This window comes from Eucalyptus grandis, chromosome 9, assembly GCF_016545825.1.
Source record: "Eucalyptus grandis isolate ANBG69807.140 chromosome 9, ASM1654582v1, whole genome shotgun sequence".
In the NCBI taxonomy this organism is placed as follows: Eukaryota; Viridiplantae; Streptophyta; class Magnoliopsida; order Myrtales; family Myrtaceae; genus Eucalyptus; species Eucalyptus grandis.
Window position 1 is genome coordinate 19,080,593 of NC_052620.1, and position 23,828 is coordinate 19,104,420.

The 23,828-nt window shown below is 39.5% G+C and overlaps 3 protein-coding genes and 1 pseudogene across 7 annotated transcripts; 2 read left to right on the forward strand and 2 right to left on the reverse strand.

Moving 5' to 3' along the window:
- Positions 1-2,119: 2,119 nt before the first annotated feature.
- LOC104418506 (small RNA degrading nuclease 3) lies at positions 2,120-9,045 on the forward strand. Its single transcript, XM_010029877.3, is given in 13 exon segments — positions 2,120-2,256; positions 2,716-2,898; positions 2,999-3,088; positions 3,965-4,033; positions 5,686-5,826; positions 6,162-6,278; positions 6,368-6,437; positions 6,580-6,680; positions 6,951-7,085; positions 7,167-7,274; positions 7,983-8,067; positions 8,070-8,086; positions 8,233-9,045. Coding segments are annotated over 13 exon segments (1,563 nt in total). The 5' UTR covers positions 2,120-2,223; the 3' UTR covers positions 8,647-9,045.
- A 250-nt stretch (positions 9,046-9,295) lies between these two features.
- On the reverse strand, positions 9,296-16,726 carry LOC104418508 (phosphatidylinositol 3,4,5-trisphosphate 3-phosphatase and protein-tyrosine-phosphatase PTEN2A). Of its 5 annotated transcripts, none has more exons than XM_010029879.3 (13): positions 16,598-16,726; positions 15,204-15,656; positions 14,470-14,571; positions 14,334-14,390; positions 13,393-13,458; positions 13,068-13,244; positions 12,856-12,942; positions 12,695-12,759; positions 12,545-12,621; positions 11,059-11,105; positions 10,806-10,936; positions 10,276-10,345; positions 9,296-10,175 (listed from the first exon to the last, which is right to left on the reverse strand). In XM_010029879.3, exons 2-13 carry the CDS (start codon positions 15,627-15,629, stop codon positions 9,648-9,650), a joined length of 1,833 nt encoding a protein of 610 aa, XP_010028181.2. In that variant the 5' UTR covers positions 15,630-15,656; positions 16,598-16,726; the 3' UTR covers positions 9,296-9,647. The 5 variants fall into 5 exon arrangements, with proteins under 5 accessions (XP_010028181.2, XP_010028180.2, XP_010028183.2 ...); XM_010029878.3 differs by having other exon boundaries at positions 16,549-16,674; XM_010029881.3 differs by having other exon boundaries at positions 16,566-16,670.
- Positions 16,727-18,560: 1,834 nt separating this feature from the next.
- LOC104418509 (protein RER1A) lies at positions 18,561-21,046 on the forward strand. Its single transcript, XM_010029883.3, has 3 exons — positions 18,561-19,107; positions 20,360-20,540; positions 20,641-21,046. The coding sequence occupies exons 1-3, from the start codon at positions 18,683-18,685 to the stop codon at positions 20,692-20,694; spliced, it is 660 nt and encodes a 219-aa protein (XP_010028185.2). The 5' UTR covers positions 18,561-18,682; the 3' UTR covers positions 20,695-21,046.
- Positions 21,047-21,678: 632 nt separating this feature from the next.
- On the reverse strand, positions 21,679-23,314 carry LOC108955349 (annotated as a pseudogene).
- Between the last annotated feature and the right edge of the window lie 514 nt (positions 23,315-23,828).

Here is a 23,828-nt window from a genome sequence, read left to right on the forward strand (position 1 = left end):
GTTTAAGTAGTTTATTTGGTAAGATTCCCATTGGCATCAATTATTTTTTCAGTTTAGTAAATTAAGTAGTCCCTTCCCTCACTTGTAAAATTAAGTGGATGTCTGACTAAATTCCAAGTGAATGTCAAGAAAGATCAATAAACAAACTTAAGTTTATTCTGAATTTTCAATTGGGCTCTGCTAGAATAACAATATATGGGCTACTATGAAAATACCTTGTCATGAGCCATAAATTCTTGAAAGAGTTAACTCACAATAATTTATATTTATTTGGCGTTTGGTATTTTGTGGTTTGGAATAGATTATTATTTCATAACAGATTAAAAATGTCTCTCAATCATTTTTCTTTTAATCACACTTAATTTGATTATCAAATTGGTAAGTGTAACTTGCGTTGATTGATAACATGCTCATTTTATTATGATCCAATACAAAGTTTTGCCAATGTGAGTTAAGTTGGAAACACAAAATATCATAAGATTTGCACATACCTTACTCAATCTATAGACCTCACTCCAAAAGTAGACTAGACAAAAACAATGAAACAATGTACAAACCAAGAAGTTGCTAATGTGTTATGCAAAGGAGGTGAGCCTGATGATCCATGGATGATCGCACGGAGGATACTAAACTAGTTGGCTTCCATTTGAATCTTAGCAGGGCCCATTTGATTCAACTTATTGGGCCCCCATGATACATGGCCCAAATAAAGCACTCACCTCTCCATCAAGCCCATTGTCTGGCCCGGGGGGATTTTAATACATTGTCTAAAATCTTTAAATTATGCTAATTTACTCCTAAACCTTACAAAAGGTTTATGACTTTTTTGGTACCTTTCCCACCCACCAGCTATCTTGGATTGCTCTCAGTGGCTCCATTAGTATTATGTTTTAGCCCAATCTACGAAGGATGGATCCTTGACCTATCGATGACCGCACATTTTCTCTCATTAAACTAAGTGTTGCTTCACCTCGGTTGTTTTCTTTGTCATCGTAAAAACCAAATGGTAACAATGAAATATACAATGATGTTCTCCCCTATTTTTTAATGCCCTCCCTTGAGCAAAGGCTAGTACCCCTGCATAAAGGCTTGAAGCACCTGAGCTTGAAGCCGGTGACTTGTATATGGACATAACTTGTGTATTGGCAATGATATTTTGTCTTAATTTGGGGGTTAATATCACAAAAAACCCTAAACTATATCTATTGTGACACAAATACCCCAAACCTTATTGTGTCATCAAAAACTCTGAACTTGTCTATTGTGATACAAATATCCGAACTCTTTTTTTGTCATAAAAAATTCTAGAACCTATACCAATGTAACAAATATATCTTGGATGAATTCGAGATAGATGATATAAAAAAGTTGGGGGTATTTGTGCACAATGAATGACTTTAAGGTTTTTCAGGAATAATTTGTGATCTTTTCTTTTTTTTTGGGTAGTATTTATCCCATTAATTTATAAGAATGTGAGTCTTTTATCTTCTGTCGAATGAAAGGTTTTTTTTTTTTTCCTCCTCGCGATTCAACGCGCGTAGGCCTAATCAAGAGCTTACTGGGCCTGCCTAGGACTACTGGGCTTGAAGTATGATTCACGTGGGGCTTGCATAAGCATATTCTCCTGGGCTCGGGGCCTACCCACTTAAGCCTAGTCAGCCCACCTAGGCCCAATCACTTTATGAAGAAAATATAATTCGTTTAGGGTTTTGCGGACCAATTTTTACCCATCGACAGGGTCTACAAAGCACTCGGCGCTCACATTATCTAGGTGATAAATATAAATTACAAATGTCCCGATAATAAGGAGCGATGGAAAAAAAGGATCCTGTCATATGTCAAGACAACTTATTTTGACTTACTCGTGATAGTCCCCTAAAATATAAAATTTAAAAGCATATTGAGTTTTGAAAATCCACGAAACAAAAATAAAATTTTACAACCAACATTCGATTTTTTAAAAATTTATGGATGTTATAATTTTCGCATTAAATAAAATCAATCGTAAGTATGATGAAATCTGCCAAAAAAAAAAAGAAAAAAAGAAAAGGCGAAACGGATCTTATGAAAAAAAAAATAAGAATAATAAGACAGGGTCGACTGGTCTAAAGCCCCTTGGGCCTCCGCGGTTCGCGTTTTGCAACCCCTACTTGAATCTCTTGCCTCGCCACGGTCCTTTCTCTCCTTTGGCTCGCTCTCTCGCTCGCTCTCTCGCTCGCAGCAATGGAAGACCAGCTGGACATGGCAGAGAAAAAAGTAAGCTTTCCCCTTCTTCCTCCATGTTGCCCTGGTTCTGTCTGCATCTGCAGCTCTTTTGAGGCCGTACGTTGCCGTGCCTCCGCGTGAATTCATCTGGGTTCTCTTTCTTTGCGCCTCTCTTGACCCGTTAAACTGTAATTTGGAACACGGACTAGGTCTTTCGCGGGTTTTTTGGGTATACTATAGTTCACGGTATGAAGCCCAGGTACTTGTTTGCAGTTCTAGATAAACGTACTTTAGCGGGAAAAAAGGGTGTTGAAATTAATAGCGTGACCGAATTCACCAGTTCTAGCAGTGTCTGGCCTGTGGAAGGCGTGTCATTGCGGGTTGTTCGAAGAATTTCTTCTAAAAGAATGAATTGGCATGCTTAAATCATTCTTGGGTCGGTTAATTTGGAGTGACCAGACTTCTGTATCCTGGAAGTGTCAAGTTTCTTGGTTTTTCTACTGTTGGCAGGTTCTTGTTGAAGTGGTGAAAATGGCCCAGAAACGGGGAATGAGCGGTGCTAAAGGAGTGTGGAAGGATTTTTTGAACAGTTATGACAAGCAATTAGGGGCCTCTTTGAGTGATCCCTCCAGGAGGTCCAAGGAGGTTTTGGCTGCTTTCTTGAAGACTTTCACTGATGAGAACGATTTGAAGGTAATTAATTTTGGAGAATTGGTTTATTTAGGCTTAATTTAGCTCTCCGTAGTATAGTGAACGATTAAGATGGCTACTGATTGTCATTTGGTTGTTGCAGCTTTTTGCGAAAGTTATTCAGTGCCATTCGAACCGTGCCCTAACGGAGCTATTCAAAGAGGAATCTCCACAGCATAAGTCCCCGGAGCAGGTATGATTTGGTAATTTTGGTTTTTAGTGCTTTACTCCGTCAGAAGATGAATGCTACTTTGATGGAAGACTCTATGATCGTAGTCCTAACTGGTAGGTATTGCGCCATTGAGCCACTGCATCTGTTTTGGCTAGCAGTAGAAGTTACACTATTATGTTTGTTTTCCCTATTCCTGACAATTGTTGGATTCCGCCTACTGTAGCTTTTTAGGTTTTCCATCTTGACCAAGGTTACAATTGTTTTTCTCTTAATGTACATTTTCCTTGGATCTTTCTTTTAGGTGATAAAGTAATTGCACTTTTGTTTGAAAGATGAACTTATATTCTCAAATTGCATGCAAGAAGTGAATTTTCTCTCTCATTCTATTTCTTATAACTCTGCTTGATGGTAATCTACTTTGCTGTGGAATGATGTGCACCTATTGGTTTAGGGTTGGTGATGTTGCTATTCATCTAGATTCTCCTTAATGGTTTGATAATTTTCTTTCTTTCAAGTATGCTTACACATGTATGGTTACAAACGTCTCCATCCATGTCAAACGCAGTACTTCACTTATTCATTCTTAGGCAATTCTATTTGTTCTTTTTCCTGTGTCTAATGTATATAAATAAAGTTACAAATTTTTTTTTCTTTGTTTTGTTTTGTTTCATTGGTTCTACTGTTGTCTGTGGTAAGCTAAACTTGTGACTTTGTATGATTACATCTTTCATGCTAATTGCTATTGCTTAGTGAAATATTGTGAATCTTGGTATACTCTTTTTCTTATGTCTAGTGTTGATAACTCCTTCTGCTATACATCCTTTAGCCTTTCATCTCCTGCATGGCCTCCAGTTAGAAATGTTGTAATACTTGTTAATTGGGATGGTGGCAGTGCAGAGATTAGTTCGTCTCACTTTGGAACATCCGCAATACCCGTCGGAATATTCTTTCCCATCATACGAAGAGGTTTGTTATCAGAACTGCCGGTTTTCTTTTTAGTGCTACTTGGCAACAAATGTTCTGAAGTTCACATTATCATTTGTTGCTGCAATATAATGAATTATGTGTAGTGGTGTAGAATATTGACTTGTGAGATGTTCAGTGAGGTTTTTCATTGAATTAGTTTTCTAGTTTAATACTTGAATCTGCAGAAATCCTGTCTAAGTGTCAAACCTCGGTTTTATTCAGGGCTACATAGTCTGCAACAACCAGTTATAGTGTGGTAAGGAAGGCTCCATTGACATCAAAGGCTCAGTTGATGTAATTAAAATCTAGGTCGACCATTTTGGATGGTAGCAGCAGTGGCTTTTTATATTTTAGTTCTCCTCATTCTTTCTTCAGCTCAAGGTATGACAAGGGAAATAAAAAATCCAACTAGTTTTAGATTTGGAAGATCTGCAAAAAATCACTATAAGTTAGCATGTCTGCAGTGTTAATCCCTTGATTTGGAGCTCCCAGTTGAGTGTGGCTTAGAGAATGGGGTTGAGCATGTGTTCACTGAGGATGTCATAACATAATCACTGTAAGTTGCAGGATTAATTTGTCCAGGGCATCTTGTCAAGTGTGCCCTTGTGGGCCTTTCAGTTAGTAAATATAAACTTGAACTATAGGAATATCTATTTAAAGAAATAGAGTGATGCTGATATGCTGATGGGTTGGTGGGATCTCCTCCACCCCTGTCAATCATGCATTTTCTCATTTATCTGTCCAAATTTAAGAATGAAATTTGCATCAAATCTAATGCGGAACAACCTTCTTTTGATGCTTTTCATGCTATAGTTGCAATGAGAATCAAGAATCATTCTGTATGATATAATGTTGTCTAAAATACAGACATATTTGAAATATTAAAGGCTAATTTGTTATTTGCAAATTTCGGAGACAAAAATGATGAGATAGTTAACTGCTGTTCTTAATTTATTGATGTTTTACCATAGTCGTGTTAGCTAAGGCAATGAAATTGCAGTGATGCGGATTGCCATCCTCATGGTCATCCTTGCATCCTTCAAACTAATGCCTATGAAATTGCTATATTTTGATAGGCTGCTGGGATCGAGATCCTATTTAGGCAGAGCTTACTCTGTGCTCCAAATTCCAATGTAAAAGTTTCTGATAGGTCTCAATTTTGTGGATGAAGATATTCCATATTTAATCTAAGCGCAGGACCACCAATGGTGAGGAAAAGAGTGCCTTGTTTGGGTTAAGTCCTGTCAAAGGGCACTTTCAGTGTGTAGCCTAATTTTCATCATGAGGGATTACTAAGCGTAAGTTACTAGAAATTCACTGTTGTAGCACTTATCTGCAACTAAAGATAAAGTTAGCAACTTAAGTTTAATGTGAGTTTTAGAAGGAACAGCAGATTATTTGGCTTTTTTTTTTTTTTTTTTTTAGGAAGCCAGAAATTGTAGTAATATGCTATTTTGATCAATTAGTTTGTATGGCCTAATGTGTGGTTTCGTATTGTCAAGTTCGTACTGGGTGCTGATAAGACCAATGAAGTTTTACTTCAGTTGTTTTTCATTCCCTAAATGATCTTGATAAATGTGCTGCACAATGGATATGTGCATTATGCTTTTCTGCATTGTTTTTTCCCCTAATATGGTTAGATGGTGAAGCAGGAATGGGTGGTTATAAAGCTCAAGAAAAAGTCCAAGGTGATGAGATCAACCAATTTGGTTGCTGTCGACTGTGAGATGGTGCTATGTGAAGATGGCACTGAAGCTTGTGTGAGAGTATGTGTTGTGGATCGCAATCTGAAGGTACTTGTTTGTTCATGGCCACATTCGATGATGTAGTATGATGGTTGAAGGGCCTTTGAAGAAGGAAGGATACATAAAACCATGCTGTATTTCTCCTTTTAGTTTTAACTTGCTGCATTTTTTGCTCTCTTTTTATATCCATTTTTTTTTTTTTTGGTGGGTGTTGGTTGTGGAGCTTTTGTGGTGGAGGAGAGAGACGCAATTTCCACACTAGAAATAATATCATTTGAAGAAAAAAAAATGTTCTCCAAAAACAGAAGGTTCAACAGCTTCTGCTCCTTTCCAAGATTTGTTGTTGTACATTTTGACCTTCATTGAGACCTTTGTTGTTGCAGGTCAAACTTAATGAGTTTGTGAATCCTGGTAAAGCAATTGCAGATTACAGAACTGAGATTACGGGAATTGCTGCAGCTGATTTGGATGGAGTTAAATGCTCATTATCAGATGTACAGGTGCATTCTCTGAATGGCCTTTTAAACTTAATGCTTAGTCTATATAGTTGAGTGCTACTTCACTGGGACAAAGTTGGCTTATTTTGCAGACATCTATGAAGAAGCTATTATCACATGGAACTATTCTAGTTGGCCACAGTTTGAACAATGATTTGCAAGGTAATTGAGCTTTTTGATTTGATACATTAAATTTTTCTCTCTGTCAGTACTAGAACTTTGAGAAATCATTTAGAATTGGTAGTTTTCCATTTGGTTGAATACATCCTTGTTCATACTTTTCATTCTGTATCTTTGGTTTCAGCACTGAAGCTGGATCATGCGAGAGTAATTGATACCTCTTACATCTTCAAGTATTCTGATGCACCTTTTCAAAGAAAGCCATCTTTAAATAATCTGTGTAAGGCAAGTAACTCGAAATTTTGATGTATCGTGTCCACTTTCTTTGCCAATACAGTAATAATTTACTTTCTAGTGTTTTAAAGCCAAAGCATCTATTTATTTTGAAGTTTCCCCTCAAATGCTTACATCTGAGTTTTCTGCCTTTTGGATGTGGTATAGCCCTTACAAGTCTTACTTCTCCACTCTTACGTTGGACATCCCTTTGGCAGAATTATAGCAAGCAGAAGATGCATTCTGTGCATTATTGATGAGTTTAATGCGTCATTTTGGCAGTCTGTTCTGGGCTATGAAGTTAGAGAGAAGGGTGCACCACATAATTGTCTAGATGATGCTTGTGCTGCAATGAAGCTTGTTCTTGCTGTTGTTGAGCGTGGATGCGATACAAATATTCCGTGTCTCCATGATGTTGTGAGTTTCTTTGCTTGCTACTCGAGTTTCTGTGAATCATTAACCTTCCTTTCTTGATCTCTTGATTTTCTCATTTTCTAGGTACCTGATTCCGAAGTGGCCAAGCTGCTGCTTCACAGGATACCTAGAATTGTGCCCATTGGAGAATTACATGGAGCAATGCCTGGGGAATTTAGAGTTGAACCAAAGGTTTGAAAATTTGAAACACTGTAATATGTAGTTGATATGGTTATATTATCTGTGCCATCTAATGTAGTAGTTAAACCCACCTTGTTGGTTATTGGTGATGCTTTCCTTGGGAGTTTTAGCTGTGTATGCTTTCTCTTCTTGCTTGTTTTCTGTGGATTAGTTAGAGAAAATAGCATGGCCTGTCTACTAAATGTTGAGACATGTTACAAGTTTTACTTGGCAAGCTAAACTGTTCCTATATTGTTATTTTTGGCCAATTCATTTTATTCTCTACAGACATGGGAAATTTTGTATATGACTGATGAAAGAACAGTGCATTCATGCTTGCATGTATTTATTATTTATTATGACAAACTTGTCAACTTGAAAATATTCTCTAAACGGTACTGTCAACTCAGGAAAAAAATGAAGTTGGGATGTAAGAATTTTGCACTTTGCATAAGTTAAAGTTCTTTGGTGATAGGCTATTGGATAAAGGGCATTAAATCTATACAGCAAGATTTCAATCTTTATACTTTAATTTTAGCCTTTAATTAACTATCTTTTTAAGCTTGCTACATTTGATGGTTTGCTGAAGTGATCTGGGAGTTAATGAGATGAACTGGTATATCGCCGAGTACCTAGATGTGTGGCTTGACATGCTATTATGCCATACTTTGTTATGGCTTTCATTATGTTTGTTCAGTGGTGGATCATTTCTTCCTGCAGTCATCTAAGAATGCTCGTGGGGATACGTATTCAGCTTTGGCTGTTTTCAGCAGTATGGAAGAGGCACATCGAGTCTATGAAAGTTTAGAGGCACTTTAGAGAAGGTAAATTTTTTTCCCTTAACCTATAATTGATCCATGAGAGGATTGCTTTCTTTCTATTCTTTTCTTGATGGAGGCTCTTGATAATTTTGCTCATTTCGCTCTTAATTTCCGAAACTAATTGAAATATTTTGTTGGGTTCCTTAAAGGACTCATTTGGACGGTCTCAGAAAGTAATTACATTTCATCTCAGTACCGGTACTGAGGCTAATTTATGCGTCCGTGAAACAATGCACGACAACTCCCTCGGTCAGTTGTTAAAGAAGAGAGCAGCCGAGATGTTGGATTCTGGGGAATTGAAAAAACTGAAGGTGAGCAAGATTGGAGAGATTGAGGTGGCAGCTGTTAATCAGTGCACTGATCACTTGAAAGAGATCGAGAGATTGAAGGAGGAGCTGAGGCAAAAGGATCTTCAAATAGTAAATCGGTGTGAAGACCACTCAAAAGAGATTGAAAGATTGAAGCATGAGTTATCCCAAAAGGATCTTGAGATCTCTGTTCTCCACAAGATTGTGCAACAACATAAGGAAAAAGAGCTGCGGAGAAAATCAAAGAAGTTCTAAATCAAGGATCTGACAAAGAAAAAGTCAATGGCTTACGCGCATGATTAATTGTGCTCCTACCAATTTGGCAAACACAATGACGAATTTTGCCTTTGCACCAGAATGGTGCAGAGATTCCAATTTTGGGTAATGACGGAACTGTGTGGATTATTTAATTCATAGATAAGTTAGGTGGTTTTTTTGGCCCGCATTTTGTTCTTCAGGCTTTGGAAATCATCTGGATGCTGCTACTGCTTTGACGATGGAAATTAATTGTCAGCTGATTTCCGCATTTTGGTTTTTCTATTTTTTCATAGAAAACTTAGAATGGAGTTTGTATTTCTGAAGTATTATGTATCAAGAGACATACTTAAAACTGTGTTGTTTCATCACCCCTAATGTAAAGAGCGTATTAAATTACGTGGGCACAGGGCTGATCTTTTCACTCCTTGAGCTCTGCTTCATTTAGAATGTGATGGTTAATCGAGATGGAAGAACCTACACGATTTGCACGGTTTGAAGTCTTAGAAATTTCTTGTCGACTGGGATTCAATGCATTATTCTGCCATTTGGAAATGGCAAATGCCTAAGACATGAGCAAGTTCATCACAAGCGCTTTGACATATGCATGACAAATTTCAGCATTCAAGGTTTGTTTTCTAAACATCACTAAAATATGAAGCATTCGATTCTTGGCCTTCTGATTTTGTTATGACCATTGCAGCGAAATATTTTTCTCAGCCTTTCTGAGGAGATGAAGGTTATGGTTACATTATAAGAAAAAGAAAAAATGAAAGGAAAGCAGGAAGAAGATTTCAATGTGACATCTGAAACTGAAACGTAAGCAATTGAGAAGAATATGAATTGAACTTGATAGGGACGAGAAATATATGAATGTGATAAATATGCATGAAAGCCTGTTAACCAACTCTTCTCAAGTTTAGATGCTCCTGTACTCTTCCAATCTACATCTTGGGATTCTTTGTAGTGTTCAAGGTCAAACAACAATGGATTGTAACGCGTCATTCGCTTTCATAATCTTCTTCATCTCCGAATGTAAAAACCGAGGCATCAGCTGCTATGGCTTTAAAGTCACTGACTCCACCAGAGTCAGGCTTAGGCATCTCCAGGCCAGAAGCAGATTTCTCAGCTCCATCACTATGCACTTCCTTATTAGCGTAACCCTGTGAATGTTGCTCACTGCCTAGTGACAGCTTATCAGCACTTTGCGTCAAGGTCTCCATTTGCTTCACTGATGAACTCCCGGTATCAGGAACAAGAGTCGGCTCATCACCACGCCGTACTTGCTTGTTATTTGAGGGACGGGTCTCCTCTCCTTCACTGTCAGAGAAAACATCATCATCGTTGTCATTTTTTTGAGATGCCTTTGTGCCAGTTGATTTGCTTGTGGCTCTGCCATCTGGATCTGAACTTCTTGACATTGTATCAGGCTCCTTGCCAGTGGAGTCAGTATTGGCCTTTGCTGGCATGGTGCCATCATAATCTATCATTACAACTTCCACGTGGAATCCAGGAGAAGGAACATTTCTCTGCGTGGTGATTAGCAGTAGTTCTTAAATGAGGGAAGAATAAAGTTATCGAGAAACTTACATATGCTCAAAGTAGCACACAGGTAATAACTACTTTTACCTTGTCAAAGCCATCAAGATCAGATGAGGTTAGAAGTGTTCTGTTTTCCATCATTGTCGTATTTAACCAACTGAAAGAGAGCAACGAATGAGGTAATTATAATGATGCATATGCCCTAAGCCAACACAAGAAAATAAGGAAACTCTGTCCATGATCAATGAATTTACAAAAGTCTTTCAAATAGTATCCAATAAACCAGGTATTGCAGACATGCTTAATTTTAGCAGGTGGTTCATAAGCTTTTTTTTTTTGTTGTCAACCTCAATTTCCATCGCATCTTCATGGACAGAAATAAGCATGGAAAAGTAAAGCAAGCTGTATAACCGAAATACTACTTTGAGATTTGAGGCTACCCTAGTAGTTATTGTTTACACAGTATTGTATTGAGTCATCTTTTTGCTTTATTTATTCATTGAGTCATTATAATAATTATGTGGTCTTGGCTACAATATTGAGCCATCGTCATTTCCGATCCAAGTGGCACATGGTCCAATAAAAAAAATAGGAGAAGAATAAAGTAATTAGCAAACCAGTAAAAATCTCCTTGGTACTCATGAAAGTGGATTTTAAAGTCCCCCTTCAACTCTGTAAGGCCAGGCTCTCCTGGTATAGCAAAAACGACCACTCCCTTCTTGGGTGGTTTGATCCAGAAATCTTGTGGCTTCAAACGCATAAAAACTCAGGTTAATATGACTCCACAAAGAAGAAATGTCCATAGAGGCTGATGTAGATGAAGTTGCCAAGAAGTTGTTCAAATAAAGACTTTTCAAATATAGGCTTTACCATTAGATCTTTAGTCTTGGGATGCTTTTTGGAGGAGAAGAGAACACCTATCAATTTGAGAGACATCCATAAGTAGTCTTTCATGTAGCATGTGATAATGGTAATTGGTTAGAAGCAAACAAGAAACGTGAACAGCCAAGACAGAATTTCAGAGGCTGAAGATTTTCCTATTTTGAGTCTTGTGCAATTGACATAAATGAAGTGCAGGAAATTTGACTTATTCAACTTGACCCTGAAGACCTCACTAAACATCAAATGCCTCAAGACCAATGATGGTACCTATAGACAGGAAATCTATGCTGCCCCATACAGATGCGATGAGACACAAGTTTTATAGACAGAGAGTACAAATGAAATGGTAAAAAGATATGTTTCAATTGTCAGGCTGACTTTTTAAGGGGGGAAAAAGGCACTTGAATGAAGAAAGCCTGACGTTACCAAACATTAGGTGCTCCAAATAAGCATCAACCCGGTCCTAAGTTAAGTGATGAGGGTGCAATATATGGGGAATTAGCAAACAGAAAAAATTCGACGGAAACTAAAGACGGTAGACTTTATGAGGTTTGGCATGAACTCCTAAATAAGATAATGCTTCAGCTGAAGAGAATGCTATGTTTCTTTCTGACATCTTTGTTCATTTAGTATGCAAAATGAAGCTACAGTAGCCTTCCAAGTAAACTCTTTTATTGACATCCTGATGCCATGGACATTTGGACTTACATAGTCTTCTCTACTACATGTCAGAAGCATCAGAATTTTAAGCATCAAAAGAAAAGCAAACAGGCATGACTACTCATATCAGATCTCAAGAAATCCAGAGAAAGCCAATTTGAAAATTCAAAAGTAGCTTAAAATCCAACTTTTTGGCTGAAGTTCACTTACTTAAACGTGAAACTATCCAGCTCCTGACTTTTAGATTGCATATTGGGTTTATAATCATTTCGAACTTAATTTGACCATCCTAGTTCTTTCAGTCCAGTTATCAGTATTTCTGTTTTAAATAATAGTTTGGATTACATAGTGCCTAATTATTCTTTTGGTTCTCCTTTTCTTTCGAGAAAGTAGCAAAGCTTCAAAAACAACTTGTATAAGCAAAGAAAAACTCCCAATTGAGAATGTGTTTACTGAAGATTATGGAGGAGAGCATGTAACATAGGCATAGAAGTCCTCGAGCAAATGACACCTGTTATGAATACTTTAGGGATGGCTACATTATTCCCTTTTTTTTTTTTGGGCTGAAACATTACTACGTATTAAGATGAGTCATATTGGCCACTAATTTTCATGGGTGAAAATAACAAAATATCCTTATATAGTAGAGATATATGTATTAATATCAGACCAGATTCTGATGAGTGAGGTATGTTATTAAGAGCATCCACAAGTAACTTGAATACAAGCCAGAGACAAAAATGTTTGTCTCCAATTTGCAAAACATATGGAGAGAATATGAACAGTACAATCTGCAAAGAGATGCAAAACATACCATTATGATCAGATATCGTAATCGCTGGCCTTATCCAGGAGGGACATCTGTGAAGCCGGAATCCTCTAAGCATGCATCTGATGAATTTCCAAATTTAGGATAGTGTGACACCAATCAATGTTATTCTATAACTGATTCAAAGGAGCATACCTACGTCCAGCTGGAATTTCTCTACTGAAGCCGGTTAAAACACGCTCAAAGTACTGGACATACCTCTGTTCACAGAATTAAAAAATTGTCAGAAAGATGTGATGGTGGATGGTGATTGACACCTTGCATTAGAAATTGTTGTGCATGTGATATTGACTGACAATTTGACTTGGAAGAACTAGAGCCTTGCCATCTATACATCTTTTCTGATTGTAGTAAGCAACGGCCTCATCAGCTGTAGGGAAGATCTGCATCATGTGGCAAATACAAAACAGAGGAACAAAGGAAGTCAAGTAAATACTAAACATAGACCAGTTCCATAAACAAATATGAGTGCCCAGCAGATGAACCGTATGTCTCTGTATCTGATTACCTTCATGAACAAGAGAAGGCTACAGATCATCAACCCTGTCCTACCCATCCCAGCTTTACAGTGAACTGCCACAACATTTTCTATGTCCTCCTTCAACCATGAGGATGCACTTTGACAAAAGGATAGTATAAGTGGCATAGGTGGGCAATTGTGATCAGCAAATGGAAAGGTCGCAACCTATGATGCATCCAAAAAGTCAAAAGCCCATACTTGGGAATTAACAGAAAGCCATAATGATCATGGCACTAACAAATAATCAACTTTGACTTTGAGAGGTCAAAACCTCCCCCACCCACAGAATTATACGAGAGAGTATAAATATTACCTTTCCACCAAAAAGTGATGCATCATATAGCCTTTCTGAACAGAGATTATAGACTTTGTATTTTCCCTGCAGATAAAGTGCTTGTATGAAGCAGTAGTTAAGACAATGGCAAAGGTGGTGATAGGAAACAATGCAATCAGAATGTCAAACGAATCTTCCCAAGCACCATCTCTTAATGAAGGAAAGGTGAGATCAGTTGCTAAACTAGTTCAGCATGGGAGCAAATTAGACAGCAATGACATTTTTGTGGGAATGAAGCACACAAGCAAACTGAACTCATCTCAAGATTCTCAACAATTTAATCTGCTGACTTAAGTTGCCCAAATAAAATGCTATCTTGCAGAAAACACTGATCCAGTAAACATATGAAATCGTAGAAAAGGAGTAGACAGTGTTGTTTAGCAGGAATTTGAAACAGAGTGGATCTACTATATCTACCATTAAGACGAAATAACGCAATCCCTCACATCTTGGAAAAAGAAGCAGCCACCCTGACTAGGTCATGGATAAGAAGTGCAAAAAATGGAAAGTGACAATCTGTCTGTTTTTTCCCTGTTAGATATTGAAGCTAAAAAAATAGTTGCGTAGTACTAATGGACAAATTTTGGGGACATCATCTCATTTCTGGATTCCATCTCATTTTGTTAGAAAGAAAAAGTTTGATGTAACAGAACAGACTATGTTCACATATAAGCTTTGTTATGCCATGGCTAAATTTTGAATGATTGCAACAGAACTATCTGCAAACTCAGCAAATGTTATCTAACTCATCTGACTCCTCAATAACATGTCTTAACATAAAATATGTGCAGATTTACAGATCCCAGTGTAGATCAACACACGGATTACTAGAAAGTGCGTTTTATAGGGGGGCAAAAGAGAATAAAAAAATAAATTAACAAATAACTCATAGAAATAGCTTGTTTGAAAGATAACATTACCTGGTGGTGCGTCTCAAAAAAATTAATCACCTCTTCCATATGATTACGATAAAAGCCCTGGAAAATAAGCTTCAGTTACTATATTGTTGGATAGTCTGAGGTCGAACAAATATTAAATTTTGGCAGAGCTTTTCACCTCAAAATACCCAAATAGACCTGAGCTTATATCTCCAGCTGGGAATCCCATTGCAATTACATTCTCAGTGATATATGTCATATCCAAATCAAATCCTCCTTCCTATTAAGTACATGGCATGATTAGCACAATTGAAAGACTAAGCATACTACCGAATGAGCATATAAAAGAGCTATTACCAGACAAATAGGAGTGTAAAGAGATAAAAGGAATGTATGTGACAGCATTAGAATTGAAAATAACACGAAGTTATGCTCAATAAAGCAACCGCCAATTTATAACAGAGAATTATGAATTCATAGAAGAGAATGATAAGCATAAGTATTGGAGAATATGCATATGGAGTATCCATAGCTCTTCTCCACCAGCTTTACATGTGACAGTTTACACAAGACCTCCATTCAAAATACCTACGCCCAGCCTCTTCTGAAGGGTGATTACTACTCAACCTTTGTGTTTTCAAATGCATATTTCAAAACAGTTGGTCAGTATTAACTCAACTCATTCCTTTAGATATTAAGATTGAAGATTTAATTTGCATCTGTGAAATACAAACATTGCAAGATTAACACCTATGATTGGGGCTGTTGCATAGATCCCTTGGACAGGGTTTTCCTGGAATTAGACCTAAGTGCAAAGACCCACTTGTAACTTCCCTCCATGTCATGCTAGTTGTTCATTTCCTACAAGGTTTATATGATGTTGAAATGGTCCATAAAACATATTAGTGTTACCTGGTATCTCCTCTTATTTTGTGAGACAACATGTCGTGCCTTGACCTGCACAGCCTTCACAGCATTGCGAGATGAGTCAAGCAACCCTTTTGCCACTGATCCGAGGCCACCAGATTGAGCATTTTCTGAGGTGCCTCGATCAGCCTCTTTTGTTGGAGTTCCTGCGGGTAATCGAAATCCCATGCCATTGGCAAATCTTGATAGTGTCCCAATCCCTGAATTTGGACTCTGTGAACTGTCCTTTGAAGTTGCTAGAGGCTGCGGAAGTTTCAAATTTCTTGTCCAAGATGATATGCCAGAGGCAGATAAGAAAGATGGCAATTCATGGGAAGGGGTCCCTGTCTGAGAAATGCTAGGGACGGTGGGTTTATCTTCAGAAGAAGTGGAAGGAGATTGAGATGATGAGTCCACTGGTTGGGCATCCATTTTGCCACCCAATGCAATGATCAAAAGCTGTAACTCATCCAAGTTAGACCAGCAATTTGAAGCATGTATTGTTTGAATCTCACAAGCTACTCATAGGGCACTCACCATCATCTGACCTAAACATCTACCGATATAATTGGCAGAAAAAGATTCATGGAAAAAGACAGTCAATTTCAGATGGCTAATTAATAGTCACATGGAACAACATACAGAGGTAATTGAAGAGAACAGAGTTCAAGGAAGCTGGACTCATGTCACGATCAGCATTACCTTTCAGAGCCAAAAAAACTCGTGGATGTATTAGTTGGCATTCAAGGTCGTAATTACAAGTGATGCTCATAAGCAGCTATGCCACAAGATCGTGCCAAAGAAAAAACTGTGCAGTGACACTTGTGCAACAAACTTCTGTCGTATGATTAGCGCATCACATCACAAACAATTCATTGATGAGATTACATCACCAGAGATCTAGCCTTCCTATTCAGAAATTAGAAGCAGCTCTTCCATACGACAACAAAGATCAAACAGTCAATCTTTGTTAAAATCGAAAATTCATTTGTGGGTATTCAGATTAACCCCAATAGCATACATCAACACAGTCAAAGAGGCCTTCCTTGGCATGAGAAACAAAAAAACCCTGGAAATCTCCCGGCCAAATTATCAAGCATATAAAGGAAAAATGTCTGCATAAACACAGGTTTTCGCCAATTATCTGGTTGAGGCCAAGCCCAACCGAGTTGATCTTGTGAAGCATTGATAACTATGTCTATCGACGGTCTTCAGAGATGAACAAGAACAGAGAGAAAGAGAGATCTGGGCAAGAAGGCTAAAGGGGCACGCACATTAATACATACAGATCAAGAATCTATGCACATTGAGCAAATGGGTATAGAGATAGAGACACAAGAACGATGATTACGTGCAGATTACTTTAACTCTAAGAGATGGTGAGATCCACTGAAACGAACCAGCGAGCGAGCGAGAGAGCTTTGTCTTTCCCGAGGAAATGCAGGCCCAAAGAAATGGCGGACTTCAAGTCTGGTCACTCCCAGTTTAAGCCATTTTTTCCCGGGAATTTTCTTATAATTAAAGAAAAACAATGACGCCAAAAAAAGGTTATGCGTTACATAGATCAAATCCAAGTTAAATTGAAAATAGAAACACTGCACATTCTTAGTTGGCACCCCTTTAATTGAAGATTGAGAAAGTGCATGGTCATCTTTTAACTTGGCGTTCTTTTTCGAGAGGGATAAGTGTATTAGTTAAAATTTATTATGAAAGTACAATTAAGTCTTATGACTTATAAAAAGTGTAATTAAGTCAAAAAATTGTCAAATTAGTGTAATCGAGTCATTATGTTCTGATTTCACTAGTGAAAAATGCTGACACGATTTTTTTTATTAGTTTTCTCTTTGCAACGTGACGTTAACCTCATTAAAACGTGAAAGAAAAGTCTAAAATAAGGTTGTTTTGGTTTAAATATAATTTTTAAAATAATAAAAGAGAAAGCAAGGCAAAAGACGAGGGCTTGTAGCCATCCCGCCATTGCAGAGATGGTGGGTGCCAACTGGCTAAGGGTCGGCAATCCTTGCTACCTACAGGTGAGATCTTGCAAGCCCTCACCCAAATCTAGGCGAGGGTGACGGCTCTCGCCTAGATTGGGTGGATTCACTAGCCACTAGCCACTAGCCTCGTTAGTTAGGGCTTGGCAACCCTCATTGTCCATCCTTGCTTTTGCCTGGCCTTCTCAACGATAGCAGGCCACCGATGGAAAGACTGCAAGTCCTTGTCACCCAGTTTCACCCTCCTCCTCCTCATTCTTCTTCTTCTTCTTAATTTAGCTTTATTTTAATTTAATTTAAAAATCAAATTTAGATCAAAACGACATCATTTTAGCCTCATGTTACATGTTTAGCCACGTTATTACTGTGTAGGAGAGAGAAAATATTAAAAAAAAATGTATGTCGATATTTTCATTAGTTAAGTTGGACAGAGTTAACTTAAGGGTCTGATTATATCAATTTAACAAGTTTTAAAACTTAATTATACTTTATACTATCATAACTATTTAAGATTTTTAGTGCACTTATCCCTTTTTGAAATATAGTACCTTGAACTTGTTATTTTTCCAAAATTCTTCAAGTTAAATCCTCTAATTTTTTATTCATCGAAATTGACATAGAATCAATGCTAGTCAAAGTAGGGTATACCTGTAAGTGAAGTAGTCTATTAATTGATACATCTTAGCTAATGGTATAATGATGATATTTCTTAATTATACTTAAAGTAATTTGAGTATGTTATATTTATTAATTATTGAATCTATATATTTTTCTTTCAAAAAATGAGGGAGGTGATCCCATGAAGAGAAGGAAGAGCCTATTCTACCTCTTGTGGAGCAACCAAAGACAACTTACAAGTTCAATGACAATCATCCGAATCACAATTTCTAAGATCACATAAAAAAATATATCATAAAATTAGAAAATCAACAATGTACCTTCATCTATTGATAATTGTTTTCGCCCATCTACAATATGTGGCAATCAATATTCCAAAACGTACAAAAAAAGAAAATTACTATTCTCAATTTGAGCACCAATAGTTTATATCTCCTTTTGAATTCCATCATATGATTCCTTTCGAATTCTTTCTATTAGTGCAGTCATATTCTTTCCTCTCCCACCGCTACCATCATCGTCCAAAAAAGTAAAAAAACATCGATGCCGCATGCCATTATCATAGCCGCCAAACAGATCCGAAGGATGTGATTCCCAAATTGGACGGATTCACAGGAAATAGTAAAGACAAGTGATGACGACCCGGCCCGGACCCACGACCCGAACCCGTCGGGTCGGCGCAATCGGGCTGCGTCGTCCATACCCGCTCGCAACCAGGACCATTGAAGAATCCGCGATGCAACGCGGACCAGAGACCCCCGACATAAAAAGTAAAAAACAGAGAGACCAGATCCTCGAAACGCTCTAAACCACGCACGACAAAAACGAGGGAGCCAAAAAAAAAAAAAAAGAAAGAAGAAGAAAAACGCGACCATGATGGATCCCGGCACCTCCACCTCCGCCCCCGCCGCCGCCGCCGCCGCCCCCGCCCCCGCCGCCCCCTCCGCCGCCGACTCCCCCGCCTCCCCCGCCGTGTCGCAGTGGGCGTTCGCCGTGTCGCAGCGGTACCAGCACCTGCTGGACAGGTCGGTGCCGCACGCGCAGCGGCGGTGGGTCGCGACGCTTGCGGTGGCGTGCGTGTACCTCGTGCGGGTCTACTTCGTGGAGGGCTTCTACATCGTGACGTACGCGCTGGGCATCTACATGCTGAACCTGCTCATCGGATTCCTCTCCCCTCAGGTCGACCCGGAGCTCCAGGAGCTCGCCGGCGGCGGCGGCGGCGGCGGCGGGTCCCTCCCCACCCGCGGCTCCGATGAGTTCAGGCCCTTCGTCCGCCGCCTCCCCGAGTTCAAGTGCTGGTAGGTTTACGGGTTGGGATCGCTTCGCATTATTGTTATTTTTGATTGGTGATTGCGATCGGCTACCTAAATTAGATTCGGTGGATTTGATCTGCGTCACTTCGGGGGTGGAAGATGGAATTGTGTGTTCCTAATACTCTGAATTCGAGGTATTTTGTGGGTGGGAAGGCTCGTTGTAGTTGGCGATTTGTGCCTTCTAGTTTGGATAACTTGTAGGCAGACGGTATAGATTGAATTTGTAAGAGATCGGTAAAGTTCATGTTTTCAACGTTTAGGGAGTGTTTTGTGACATTTTTCAATCGAAGACCGATCCCAGGTTTTCTCAGTGGGAGTTGATTTTGGGGGCACTTTGGTATTGGTTATTATGATTTGCTATTGATTGGATTTGGTGGAATTGATCTCTTTCATTTTGAAGGAGAAAGATGTGATTGTGTGTTCTGGGTATTCCGACTTCAAGTGGAAGGATTTGAGTGGCGTGATGATTTTTGCCTTCAGTTTGGATTGCTTGGAGGAAACCGAGCAGTTTTTAATTTGTGAGAGATCGGTGAAATTGGTCTTTATTATGTTTTTTAGAATGTGATGTCTTTTGCGGGGTTGGGGTGATAAAGAGGCACCAGAGGTCTCATGACTAGATTCAAAATTTGGCAACTGAAGAAGTTGAATGGTGTGGAACCATCATGGCGTCTCAGTTTCGTGTTTGAATTTTGTTATCACAGGCAGTCACTTGTTCTTGACTTGAGACTGGTTTTAAAAATGCTTGCCATGATGTAAAAATGCCTTTTGATATGATTTTACTGTTCCAGCATTCTTGATCTGCTCCGTATACGTTTTTTCTGTCCAATTACACGTGGATGCTTGAGTTTATTCATGAGGGGCAATTGAAATTGACAATCTAAACTTAACTCCGGGAGCCAATTGAGAAGCTCAGATTCCCTGTGATGATATGTTTCCTTCTTTTATGTCCTTTAAGATGTATAGCCTTTTTTTTTAACAATCTTTGACTGGCAATATTCTTGTCATTTAATTGATTTAAAACCAAACAATGTTTTGCACTAAATCGAGAATGTCATACAATAATTGTTCAACTCATCAGTCTCTATAGAAGGTCTAATGCTTATGCTTTTGAAGATTTGAATTTTGATCTGCTGATTTCATTGGTTCCATTGGGAAAGCTTTTGGATATAAAAATTCATTTCCTGCTAAGATTGGATGGTTACTTATTTAACATATTTTTCTTGTCTCTCGATGGAAGGTTACAAATCACATGGGCATTTGTGATTGCTTTCGTGGTGACGTTCTTCAGCGTGTTCGATGTACCTGTCTTCTGGCCAGTACTCCTTTTCTACTGGGTCATGTTGTTTACGCTTACAATGAGGAGACAGATAATGCTTATGATCAAATACAAATATGTCCCATTTACTTTCGGCAAACGGGTATGCTAAACTTTATGTTCTCTCTTTCTGCATGTCTGCTTCTGCAATTCTTTGGTATGTATACTTACTTTGCCTTTTGACTCTACTTCTTTTCCATCAGCGCTACGGAAAGAGAGCATCTTCAACTGATAGTGCAAGCCTTCCAAGGGATTAAATATTTTGAGTATGATCTATCTATAGTTCTCGAGTAGGCTTCTCTTATCCTGGCGTCATGGCAGCAGATGGAGCTTTCTCACAGCAAAAGATTGGCTCAAAGATTATTTTGGCATGTTGCCTGATACTCCACCTTTCTGAAAGAAATTTTATAGATAAGCCTACTGAAAACCATCATGGAAACTCCTCAAGAGGAGTGAAGTTAATGTACTTTTTCTATCTTAGCTTTAGTGAGGGGTAGTCCCAATTTGTTCTTTAGACATGGCATTTTTTGTATTGCTGTCATTTTAATATAGCTGAATTTCCTCCTTACCAAAAAAATATAGCTGAAGTTCTTAGTTCCCTTTTTGTTACCTATTATGTGTTTGTCTCCACTTGTCTTTTATTAGCTGTTCCTTTCCCATTTTGGTTGCATGGCCGATTTACGAGAGGATAAACTGTTGCAATATGGATTAGCTTCGAAATGCTCATGATTTCTGTATTCAATCACTATTATTGAGTTTGTCTTGGTGCTTTAAGGAGGATGATTATCAGTGCTGGATGTCTGTACTTGCAGGTTCATTGAGCGAGGATTCCATAACATTTATTGGTAATGGTGTTGTTTTAGACGATGACCTTCTGCTGGAAGCTAAGATTGTTTCTGCTCATGGGTAGACAATGAAAGTGTCAGCCTTTGCCAGCTCAGAGTCCCTCTCTTGTTTGCCTTTCATGAGTTCACATTACATATACTGTCAGCGATGATTTGTTCTAATTTAAGATGGGAGGGGTCACCATAAAGCTGATTTAACGATGCCTGTGGATTTGTTAGGAGGTTTGGAGTTTTGTTCTAATGGCATGAGGCTTTTAGGAATTGTTAGAACAAATCAATTTGGATACAAACCGTTAGGACATTCCGGCAGGACTCGCATCTCAGCCAAAACTGATACTTGTACAAACTGCATACTCGTTGCTTCCCTTTCTGTAGTTTACAACTCTCTTTCAAATTTCATACAAGGAAAAGATCAAAAGGAAAAAGCAACAGATTTGAATGAAATTTTGCGTAAAATCTTTCAGGGGCATGTTCCCTGGGAGGAAAACCAAGCGAGAACGAATCTGAAAAATTGCAAGGGCCCGGCCTGTAGTAGCCATAGACTCCATAGAAGGTCTGCTTCAAAGGAAGCACAAGGAAAATGAAAGCAGCAATGACAGAAATATTGCCCAGGGACTACTGAAGTAATTGTGCTTGAGACTGGCTCTCCAGGCATTCCACCTTTGGTTGTAATATCTGTTCACCTCCACGGACAATGTAGAGAGGTAACTGTCATTGATGTCAAAGACCACCTCCTGGCAAAGTCGGCTGTAGAGGTCAGCGACCTCCGCATCGCTCCCAAGGCAGTGCTCGATGATTGGAGGTACCCGACGTCCTCGGGGGATCTGATTAAGTTGTCCATAAAGATTACGTACGAGGTGATGTTGTTGCTGCAATCAAAGTGGGACTGCTTGAAGGCTATCAAGTTGAGGAAGAGCGACCTCATCCCATTGTCGATCAGAAGCTGTGGGATCTTGAGGATCCCATCCTTGAACTGGATGTCCCAGAACCTGTCCGTCTTCCTCTTTCTAAACTTGATCCCAGCTTCCCGGAGCTCCCTCACACAGCGGATGCGTTGCTGCTGCCTCTTCTCGGCAACTTGGTCAGAGTGCGACTGTCGCTTGATCCATGCCCTTGGCTTTGGCATCGGGCCTGAGAGGAGAAGGCTCTGTTGGAACACTTCGAGGCAATGGAGCTCGCCTTGGTCGGATAACAGGTCGAAGGCGGTGGTGTAGCTGAGAGACTCCAGCCTGTTGCGGCTAAGCTCGGTCAAAGGCTCGTCTGTTGGCATCAGAGGGTCAAAGAACCGGAGCGCCAGCTTGGCCACTAGCCCATCCTGGTTGGGATCGCCGAGCTGGAGGCTGAGCAGCTGGTCGAGTATGAAAAGAGGGATCTGAATCTTGAGCATGATCATGTCCTGCTGGATCATGTGCATCGATCCCCGCATCGAAAAGATGGGGTCATTGCGAGGGTAGCCGAGTTCCTTGAACCCCTCAACGACTCCCCGGAAGAGCTTGGTCACAAAGCACCCATCAAGAACCATCATCTCCACGAACTTGTTGCTGCTCATGGATATCGTCCCCTTGAGCACGCACGAGCTTTCTCCTCAATTTTCCTCACAGCATCTAGATAGAGGCCTATCTCATGACTGGTGTGCCTGAGGATGCGGCGGAGGCAGCGCCACTTGTGCCAGTCCATCTGGCGGAGGCGCTTCTTACCGTGGTGGTATGGCTCAAGGGAGACAATCTGGGGGATGTAGGTCTTGTCCTCACCATCCTTGAGAAATCGCGGGATCTGATAAATGGAGAGCCTTGTCCATGAGCAGGCCTCATCTTCTTGGCAAGCTTGCTCAAGCTTCTCTCTGATAGAGATGACCCATTCGGACTCAGCCGGCCTTGGCTCATCTTCTGACATGTTTTCACCCCCTTTGTTCTCGACCATGACCTGGAGAGCCTCGGATAGTCCTTGCTATAGCTTAAGAAACTTGTGTTCCTGAGGCTGTTGCTGCTGGTGGTGGCGATCTATTATTTCCGTGGATGCATTGGAGGTTGATTCTTGGACAGTCCGGATTCCATAGTTTCTCTGAGCTTGAGGGTGATCAAGTACCAGCTCAAGAGCTCTTTGTTGAAAACAGCAACCATTTCTTCTGCCTAACGTTTCTCTGCCTTTGCCTATTCATCCAAAAATATTTTTAATTAAAATTAAATTAAATTAAATTAAATTAAATTAAAAATAAAAACGGTAAATGTTTTTTTAATAAAATCGAAAAAATAGGCCAGAGGCTCCCTCTAGCCTATGATCATCACCCTCTCACCGGTGAGGCGACGGCAATGGCTGGCGCTTGGGCAAGTCAGCGACCCTTGCCAAAAATAGGAGAGGGCAACAACCCTCTCCCAAATTTGAGTGAGGGTCGCTTGCCCTTCCCCCAATCTAGGGGCCCTCGATAAGAGGGGCACTAGATCACGTGAGGGTTGGTGACCCTCGCCTAAGCCAAGGAGCCCAAATTAGAGAGAAGGTTGCTGCCCTCTCTTGTTCCTAGCAAGGGCCTATTGGCCCTCACCTCTGGT